We start from the raw sequence: 10,211 nt of genomic DNA, 5'->3' as shown, positions 1-10,211 counted from the left end.
TTGGACGTATAGGCCCATCTAGAAATGTTTGGGCTTGACGAGGCCCAGTAAGGTCCAGCGGTATCTAGGGCCAGGGGCAACTCTGTAATTTCGGGCTACGGGCCGCCCATTATATACTCCCTCTGGTGCTAAACCCTAACGAGCCGCCCATTCGCGCCGCCTCTGCTGCTCGCCGCTGCCCTTCGCGCCGCCGCCCTTGCTCATCGCCGCCTGCGGCCGCTCGATCCGATGGCTCCCACGAAGAAGTCGGTACGAACCCTAACCGATCTCCTCTGGTGCACTGTCCCTCCCATTTCGAGGTCAATTTTTCGTCCGTGTGGTTGTTTTCCTGATGGTTTTCGATCTGTGCAGAAGAAGAGCACGGAGAGCATCAACAACAAGCTGCAGCTGGTGATGAAGAGCGGCAAGTACACGCTCGGCTACAAGACCGTCCTCAAGACGCTGCGCAACTCCAAGGGTATGGATCACATTTCTTTTCTGAGCGCTGCTCTCCATTTGTTAGATAAAAGATAGTCTCGGCGGGGTTGTATGAATTCGTAGGCGCGTGAATATATGGCACCCTATTAGCCTTCCTGTTGAATTTCTAACTTCGATGTGTAACACTACAGCTTGTATTCCTATAGAATCTTTTGTGATGCGTTTAGCAATCTGTTAATGTGCTGTATGGTTTGGGAATGCAGCTGATGTGTACTTCCAGCTGAATATGTTGTGGACTATGCTTGCTTGTTTGTGATGTAGAAAATTTGCGAGTGGTTCCTTCGTAGGTAGTTCATTGTGTAATTTATAGGTTTTGAGTCACATTGCCATCTCCTTCAATTCACTGTAGGGCTTTAGATTCTTGAATTTTGGATTGTACTATGGGACTGAAGTTTGGCTCTTTGGCCTCATTGTACAACGCCTTAGAGATGAATGCAGTGCCCTAGAAAAATGCCAGCCTTTTGATTAAGAGTCCTCTTTATTTCTTTATATCCGAAGGACAAATGGGGGTTGAGACATTTGTTTTTCGACTTATCTTTGGAGCTGTTTTTCTTTGCTAATTGGTTGTTTTAAGTGGGTTGATTCTGTCACAATATCCTGATGTATATAGCATGGTAGCCATTTGTATTTACATGTAGTTGTATTTTTCCATAGTTTATGACTGGGACTGGAGTTTGGCTCTTTGGCTTAATTTAATGCCTTTGAGATGAATGCAGCGCCCTAGAACAATTCCAGCCTCTTGGTTAAAGTTTTCCTTGATTTCTTCTAAATTTGGAAGCCAAATGGAGGTTGGAATATTTGTTTATGCCTTTATTGTTGGTTTTTTCCACATGTTAGTGCACTGAATTAAGTGGTTCTAGCATCTTTGAGTTATGGGGTTAGCTAAGTATGCAACATATTAATGTAATGTTGGGTAGATGTATATCTATTGAGGTGTTTAATGAGATCTTGTGGGTGAAGCTTATTAAGTGCAAAAGTAACACCTGAAATCCTTCTTTTTTGCCTGCTCGACAAATCACTTCACCATCAATTCAATGTGCTTGTGTAAAAGATTATGGAAACAATATTGTTTTGACATCTACAGTAACTTAAATGAGGTTCTAGTGTTGGTTTTCCAGTTCGTATGATTCTGAGCTCTACTTGACCATCGATTTTGTCTTTGTTCAGGGAAGCTGATCATCCTCGCAAACAACTGCCCTCCGCTTAGGAAGTCTGAGATTGAGTACTATGCCATGCTTGCCAAAGTCAGCGTGCATCATTTCCATGGAAGTAAGATCGTCATTCTTTCTGAATAATCTTGTGCAAGTTCTCTCCCACTCCCAATGATGATTGTTATTATATGTGTGTTTACACATTGTGTTTCCCTTCTGTTCCAGACAATGTTGATCTTGGCACTGCCTGTGGCAAGTACTACAGAGTGTGCTGCCTCAGTATCATTGACCCAGGTTTGTTTCAGTAACTGCCACATCTGCTGTTCCTAACTGTAGCCGAACAAACGTTAACACTCTTATGCTTCAGGTGACTCGGACATCATCAGCACCACCCCTGGCACCCAGTGAACGAAGAAGAGGAGCGAGCTTTGCCTATCCCTAGATGAGATATAGGGCTCAGACCTTTGTTGCAAGGCCAATGGCCGTTTCTTGTTTGTCTTTAGTCTTTGATGAGTTGTTCTTGCATACAGATTATACCTCATATGGTTGCTATGTAAGGCATATCTATGGTTTTGTTTGATGAGATCGTCATAATTATTTCTGTGGTCTCGTTGGTGTGGGTCACATCACATCAAATCAGGTCAGTATATGTGATGATCTGCTGGGCAATGCTGGTTGGCTGGGGTTGCGTTGCTCGTTAAGCTTGGTATGATTCGTTGATCGCCTGGTTTGGTTTTGCATCTTCAGAAGGTAACGTGGCATTTGTAGTATGTTTCGTGTGTTATTTTGTGTGCGCTAAATTGCCAATATTCTTCTGCCGCGCGTTGTTTTCGCAAGAAATACATGTCGCTATCGCAACGGCGTGCACGGTGTGCTACCAGCCTCTGGGGTATGTACAGCGATGTAATCAAAGGCTACTACGTTTTCGTACGATGGCCTGTGGATCTCCTGATGCTGTACCTATTATCGAAGTCACGCGTATGAACCTGGCACATGACCACATGCCGGCGACGCGAGAACAGGTCAGAACCGTTGGGCGCACGGTTTAGAGGTGCTCTTTGCGTTGGAAAATTTGTAAGCTTTTGACACGCTGTGGACTGCACCGGAACCTGGAGCTGACCTTTCCGAAACTTCTAGCAGCCAGCGCAGATCCACACCTAGCACGCCACAAACTGCTACGGAGCCCCTGGTTAGCTCACCAACCATAAGCTCTCACCTGGCGTTCTTAAACTGCCTAGTGAGATTATCTTTTCTTCAACACCCAAACTCTTATATATTCTTCACACGAGCAAGATAAAAAGTTTCCGATAAATAAAACCACCCATTAATCCCGTGCACCAGCCTCCCAACCGAACCGGGCCTGCCACGTCGGCGGAGACCAACGCATTCCCGCGGCCGGCAGCCAATGACCTCCCGCCGCGTGGCACGCGTGCGTGGAAATTGTCCTAAATCCCACCGTTACCTCGTCCCCGTAATCAATCTATTGATTCGCCTCCGCCCGACCCGAGCCCGACCCCGGCGGCATCGAGAGCGGCGGTCAAAGCTCGCGCCGCGTCGCCGCGGTTTCCACGGCTGCCTGCTCTCGGGAGCTCGGATCAGAGGGCGGGCTAGGGTTCCACAGCAAGCGAGCGAGAGGTATCTGAGCGCGCTGCCTTCCTGCGCCGCCGGCGGCGGGGGAGTTGGAGAGAGTGGGAGAGATGGACGAGTTCCTGCAGAAGCTCAAGCGGCTGGACGCGTACCCCAAGGTGAACGAGGACTTCTACAAGCGGACGCTCTCCGGCGGCGTTGTCACGCTCGTCGCCGCCGTCGTCATGCTGCTGCTCTTCATCTCCGAGACCAGTAAGTGCCCACCCGGCGGCCGGCGCTGATCCGATTTGTTTTTCTTTTCAATTGGTTTCTTCATGGCCCGGCATGGTTGTGGAATTCGAGTTATAACAACTTTGTAAAAAAAAAGTTCAATTTTGGGACGCCTTTTGATTGGGCTGATTGTTGCTGTCTGCTAATTTTGGGCAAGATTCAGTTTCAATGACGCCGGGCTGGTATGCCCGATGTGATTGTGTTTGGAAAAAAAGTTTATTTTCGAGAAGCTTCTGAGCGTGCGCCTGCTACTTCTAGATGAAGGCGGCCTTTTGGGCTTAGCTTTATTGCTTTTTGTGGTGTGGAGGATGAGATCCGAGTTTTCGTAGACAGAAATTACTTGGCATTGCCACAAATCCTAATGTATAATGGGAGACACTGATATACTTGGATATTTTCAAATAAGGTTGTATTTTCAGTTTCTTTCGGTTTAGTTCGTGTGGTCGTGCCAGTTTGGTGGGGGACAATACTCTAATTTTCTGCTGACGTCTCAATTTTATCGTTAAAGTTTAGAAGCTTTGGGTTTATATTTCTTTTCCTGTTCAAAATCACGTGTGGGAACAATTAGGTACTGAGGGTTACTGGGTTAGCTCTACTTTGCCGTTACTATTTGTGTCTCAGTAAATTCTAGTGGAGAGGAAGGTTCTATTTTTAGTTTGCATGTTTGGACCGTCATGAACTTGCATCACCTTTTTGGGAACCTAAGGCAGTACCGCAGTAGTACCTGTTTCATGTTTTGCCTTTTGTGTGTATCAACAACAATAGGTCAGTGCTGTGATGGCATCTGTGTGTATATGACATTTAAGTAAAAAAAATATGCAACTATTTCCTTCATAGTGCTAGCTAATTTATCACCAGCTTATGGCAGAATATTCATTGTTTTTGACACAACCTCATCTGCGTCCACATGGCGTTTGCTCTGAACTCGTCATAGTAAAACTTCAGTGTTTAGGCCAAAATGACAATAGAAGTGAGGAATATGTCCATCATCTGTCTTTGTCTGAACCAAAAAGGGCCAAATAAGGCTGATGCCTAGCACTACCACTGATGCAATTCGGATATTACGCTTTGTAGTTTTTTTTTCCTTTGGTAAATTTTAGCATCCTGTTATGAAATCCATCGGGCATTTGGTGTTTCTTTTTTTTTTCCAATTTTTTATGGTCTTTGAGAAACTTCACCTCAACTTGCTGCCACCTCTAATAAAATGTATTATCTACTGATGTTGTTCCTCTTACTAACATACTATTATTGTTAAGGAAATGATGTTATGTTACATCCTTTGCTTAAATTAGCAGACTCAAGCGGCTACTAATGATTTTTCTGTGTGCATAATATTTTCTCAGGATCATATTTTTATTCAGCAACAGAGACTAAGTTAGTGGTGGACACATCAAGAGGAGAAAGGCTACGAGTAAACGTTAGTATTTTTTCTACCAATTAAATGTGCAGGTCATTTTTCAGTTGTTTCTATTTTGTATAGACAGACACATACAGTGTAGGGTAGTACGCGCCTGACAATTGGTAGTTTTGAATGTCTTTTGTAAAGCTAGCTCTGTTTTGCAGTTTGATGTTACTTTTCCGAGTATCCCTTGCACTCTCCTCAGCGTTGATACGACAGATATTAGTGGAGAGCAGCATCATGACATTGTACGTTCTGAAGTTATCTTACTTTCTGATAATCTTTTAATATATTTGTTGATATTTCATATAATGGTTCCATTGTTCTTTTCCATGCAGAGGCATGACATTGAGAAAAGAAGATTAGATTCACACGGTAATGTTATTGAAGCAAGAAAAGGAGGCATTGGTGGAACAAAGGTTAGTGATTCTGTTGCATACTTGCAAAAACATAGGACTTGAGTGCTGTGTCAGCTTAGTCTGGATGATTTTTTTTCCTCGAACTACGCAGGAGAGCTGCGTGTCATTTCATTAAGAGAGAAAAGAGAATACAAAAGTCCGGTTAAGGACTAAAACCCCCAGCACAGAACACACACCCACAAACCTACAAAAAGAGGCCTATATACGCGCCACAGAAACAAACCCGACCTCGACCAAAGACCTGTATGTGCATGTTTCTTTGACAATTGTAGCAGTTGTGGTTGATGAAGTATGGGTATAATTTCTATACTTTTCTTTCAAAAGTTGAGCCAACCGACTAATACACGGTGCACATTTGTGAGCCAATAGCGCATTGTGCTTAATATTTTACAAATACAAGGTTGAAATTTTGAGAGCCGCCTGTGGGTTTATTAGGGGAAAAAATAGAAGACTTGGCAGAAAAGCTGATAACAACCTTGCTTCATCAGCTTCTGCAAAATGATGGGTCTTTATAAAGACAGTATCATGATCATATCAGTAAATTCTTAAGTCTTCCATTCCTAGCCCATGTGTGCTTTCAACTAGTTCACTGCAGAATTGTTGCTCCTCAAAGAGCTTCTAGAACTCATGGAGTCAGAAAACCATATTGTGGCATGACATCAACAAGTTGGAAGTTTAAAGTTCGCATCCGTACATGTTTTTAATCATGGTTAAGGCCGGTACATTTGAGTCTAGCATGGAAACATTACCAGTATATTATGTTGAAGTTATTCTAGTAATATAATGCCCTCATGTCTCCTCTGCTATGTGCCACAACCACAATGAAACTTGGCCAGCTGAAGATATAAGGCCAACTTCATGTGGCTTCATTTTACTGTTAGCTATTTCATGCATATCTTTGATTGAACTTTTGTATAGATCGAGAGGCCATTGCAAAAACATGGAGGAAGGCTTGACAAAGGTGAACAATATTGTGGCACATGTTATGGTGCTGAGGAGGTATGCACAATCTTTGTGTTTCATTTTATTTTATTGTAACTTCTATTTCAGCATTCCTTCTCCATCTTATGCTTTTTTACCTTTTAACATTGCATGGCTTGCACCTATTCGGAGTTCAGTCGGATGAGCAATGCTGTAATTCTTGTGAAGAAGTCAGGGAGGCGTATAAGAAGAAAGGATGGGCCCTTACAAATCCTGACCTAATTGACCAGGTATATCAGCTGTATTACCTGTGTTTATTCATCTGTAGTTTAATACTCAGCTTTTCTTTGAGAGAATCTTACTTTATCAACTTTAGTGCATTGCTTGATATATCACCATCTCCCCGATGTTCCTAGCCTATATATTCTGTTCCTTGATCGATCTGCCCTGAATAACAGAAATTGGGATCTACAATGACCTGAACATTTTTGTCATTCGCCGCATACTAGCTCTTTAGAACTTAGAGTTGTATATTTCATGTGTTGGTTTATAATTAGCAAGCAACTATTTTTGTGTTTTTTAAGTTTTCCTGCACACTTGATTCCTGAGATTCAATGGTGTTTATGACTATTACAGTGCACAAGAGAGGATTTTGTTGAAAGAGTTAAAACTCAGCAAGGCGAAGGCTGCAATGTCCATGGCTTTTTAGATGTCAGTAAAGTTGCTGGAAATTTCCACTTTGCCCCGGGAAAAGGATTTTATGAATCAAACGTAGATGTGCCTGAGCTATCAGTACTTGAAGGTGGTTTCAATGTAAGTAGATCATGTGAACAGTTTTTTCCCTTATTTTTTGGTGTTTCTATTCAGTGTTTCTAATATTACCTTGTAACTTTACCAGATTACTCACAAAATAAACAAACTGTCCTTTGGGACAGAATTCCCTGGTGTTGTTAATCCACTTGATGGGTAAGTATCTACATTTAGCTCTTTCAGCACAAAATGCGTTATTCCGTTTTCAGGCATTACTGTTATGCTAAGTATGTTTTTTTCTTGGAAAGTTTTCTTACCCACTTTACAATTCATGAACACAGTGCTCAGTGGGCACAGCCAGCATCAGATGGGACATACCAGTATTTCATAAAAGTGAGTCTTTCTCCATCCATTTTATTTACAGTTCTATGACTGCTCTTGGTCTAAGCATTTATCGTTGCATAAGAAACTTATGAGTTTCCTACCCAGGTTGTCCCGACAATATACACTGATATAAGAGGGCGCAAGATTCATTCAAACCAGGTTTGTGGAATTAATTGAATGATTATATATGTATGTACAACTTTTTTATCCCCTCAAACATTAAATATCTTCTTGTTACTTTCATTCCCAGTTCTCAGTGACGGAGCACTTTAGAGATGGAAATGTTCGTCCAAAACCCCAACCTGGTGTATTTTTCTTCTATGACTTCTCACCTATAAAGGTAACAGTGGAGAGGATAAAAGATGCATATACTGTGTTCTGTAGAGCATAAATATTTTTACTTGCATTGTTCTTCCTTGGCTTTATCTTTTTTCATGCTTTTAGCCTCACAGTTCTAAATTTTTCGCCTATGTGCAGCTGTGTATATCAACTGCACATTCATGTACAATATGCACGAACTGTTATTATTCAGTTCCACTTTGGACGATGCTAAATGCAATACCTTTCTTTTACCCTATTTTCTGTTCTATAGTCGCATGCATGTGAAGTCGCAGGCCATAGTTGAAGCAAAGTTAGTGCATGAAAAAAAATGAAGAGGTGGTGGACATGGTCCTAAGAACCCTTTTTGCTAATAAATTTCCAGACATACCTGTGCATGTGCATCAGGAATGCTATGAGATATGGGCAATATACAAGCAAACCTGTGATTGTATGAATTGATTCTTAAATGTTTCAATTAGTCCAGTTAGTATTGTTGTAGTTTTCTCAGATTGAAAGCCACAATTCAGTTCTTCAGGTCAATGACCCCTATAAAACTGAACTGCCTTTTGTTTTGCAGGTGATATTCACAGAAGAAAATAGATCCCTACTCCACTACCTGACAAACCTTTGTGCTATTGTGGGCGGTATGCGCATCAACTCTAGTTTATGCACAAAGAACTAGTTAATTCTGTTTTGTTTTATTATGAACTGTAGTATGAATTGTCAAAAGATTGCTACCACTACAGTCTCACTCGGACATAAATGAAGCTTTACAGTAATTCTTAGACAGTACTTTTTGGCATACCTTTTGTGGAATTAACTGCCCACAGTTATCAATCTGCTGCGGTTCTGCATTAGTCCTTGATAAAATAGTTTAACCTGAGCTTTTGATTGTAGCACACTAAAGCTTTGTGGAGCCAGATTTCCGCATTCATAATCAATTGCAGTTCTGTATAAATTCTTGATAAAAATAGCTTTAACTAGGATTTTGATGTGGTACTTATGAATGCAACTAACTAATTTTTGGTTTGCATGATCCTCAGGCGTGTTCACTGTCTCTGGCATCATCGACTCATTCATATACCATGGACAGAAGGCACTCAAGAAGAAAATGGAGCTAGGCAAGTACAGATGATCAACATCGACCTTATGCGGGCCCTCACCATTTCCAAGTTCTGTGGCATGTAAGGAGGGATGACGAGAAGCCACTTACGTTGCTGAGGTTTCAAGGCCAACAAACTGATGTTATTGCACGTTTGCTGATCAGATATTACCTGTAAAAAGACAAGGAATAGCCTGGTCTAGGGGTTGGGGGAGTGCTTTGATGTCTATCTCATTGTTGGCTGTCCTTAATGGGCCGAACTGGTGAGGTGGGGTAATTTGGACTCGGGCGGTGGATAGATCATAGATCACACGGAATGTTTCTCGTGAAAGTCTGTTGAAGGAAACAGCTTCACTCATGGTGTCGTGCATCTAACTTTGTTGCTGCTGCTTTTCAGGACGAACTAGAACGATTCCATTTGATTATATTGCTTTTCACCTAAAGGCCTTTCACGGTTACCTTTTTTGTTTTGTTTTCCATCTGAGACCATCCCAATAAACATATATGATATACTCTAGTAGTGATTATCAGTCCTAGTTTCAATTAGTTAAGCAGTGCAAACAATGTGCATAATGGTATCTACTATATACCATCTATTGTTAGCACGACATGTGGTGCCAGGAGACCACAACGTCATTGGGACATATTGATGGTATTTTCCAAGTTGTGATCTTCGCAATGAACTGAGCTAAATGACCTGAACTGATTTTTTTTTTTTTGAATAAAATGGCAGGAGCACTGCCCAATCATTTTTGAACTGATGTTGCTTGCAAAAACTCAGCATAGATTAAGGAGGGATTGCTTCTCTATAGTCAACTAAGGGGTTGACTAAGCTCTTAATATATTCTCCATTGTTTTTTTTTCCGGAAGCATTCTCCATCGTTTTTAAGACCACCTCAGGATAAGATGAATAAAATAATGATGCTGTTTCCGATTTGATTTGATTTGCACAGTTGCACTTTGATCCGATCATATTTCGATCTGAAGAGCTGAGTGGATAAGAACAAATAAAAGCAGCTTCAGAGATGGATGGTGTTGATTATTTGTCAGACTTATTTTCTCCTTGACTGATCTGCACATGCATCTTCATTATGCGGGTCAGCCGATATCATCCAGTACAGATGTCACTGCAAGTGGCGATTTTTTAGCATCAATACTCTAACGCCAGAGAAGGTTCCTCTAGAGAGTAAAACCAACTTAATCTGCCAAAAATTGTGCCCCTAAAATTCCTCACTGCCTTACCAAGTGACATCCCAGATTCATGTAGGATAACAAGGCAATAGGATAGAAACAAATGAGCAATTAAGGGTGTGTCTTTTAGGTTAGTGTTTCTTGAAGTCACCACAGCACTGCAGCAGTACTGAGAAGAGAAACCTTTGGAGGCCCTTTCTTGAGGTGGGTTACCCTACAAATGAATATCTGCAAGGTGA

At 41.7% G+C, this 10,211-nt stretch overlaps 2 protein-coding genes across 2 annotated transcripts; both read left to right on the top strand.

The window, feature by feature from the left end:
• The first annotated feature begins 90 nt into the window (after nt 1–90).
• On the top strand, nt 91–2,229 carry LOC101783333 (60S ribosomal protein L30). The gene is made up of 5 exons (XM_004961622.2): nt 91–249; nt 352–457; nt 1,645–1,746; nt 1,854–1,922; nt 1,996–2,229. The coding sequence occupies exons 1-5, from the start codon at nt 229–231 to the stop codon at nt 2,034–2,036; spliced, it is 339 nt and encodes a 112-aa protein (XP_004961679.1). The 5' UTR covers nt 91–228; the 3' UTR covers nt 2,037–2,229.
• An 875-nt stretch (nt 2,230–3,104) lies between these two features.
• On the top strand, nt 3,105–9,239 carry LOC101782103 (endoplasmic reticulum-Golgi intermediate compartment protein 3). The gene is made up of 13 exons (XM_004961618.4): nt 3,105–3,467; nt 4,829–4,902; nt 5,049–5,132; nt 5,223–5,303; nt 6,222–6,302; nt 6,422–6,514; nt 6,861–7,037; nt 7,123–7,190; nt 7,316–7,367; nt 7,464–7,517; nt 7,609–7,698; nt 8,257–8,323; nt 8,723–9,239. The coding sequence occupies exons 1-13, from the start codon at nt 3,326–3,328 to the stop codon at nt 8,812–8,814; spliced, it is 1,155 nt and encodes a 384-aa protein (XP_004961675.1). The 5' UTR covers nt 3,105–3,325; the 3' UTR covers nt 8,815–9,239.
• Nucleotides 9,240–10,211: the final 972 nt, after the last annotated feature.

The sequence above is a fragment of the Setaria italica genome, chromosome III (assembly GCF_000263155.2).
Source record: "Setaria italica strain Yugu1 chromosome III, Setaria_italica_v2.0, whole genome shotgun sequence".
In the NCBI taxonomy this organism is placed as follows: domain Eukaryota; kingdom Viridiplantae; phylum Streptophyta; class Magnoliopsida; order Poales; family Poaceae; genus Setaria; species Setaria italica.
This window is presented reverse-complemented; position numbering and strand designations above follow the sequence as displayed.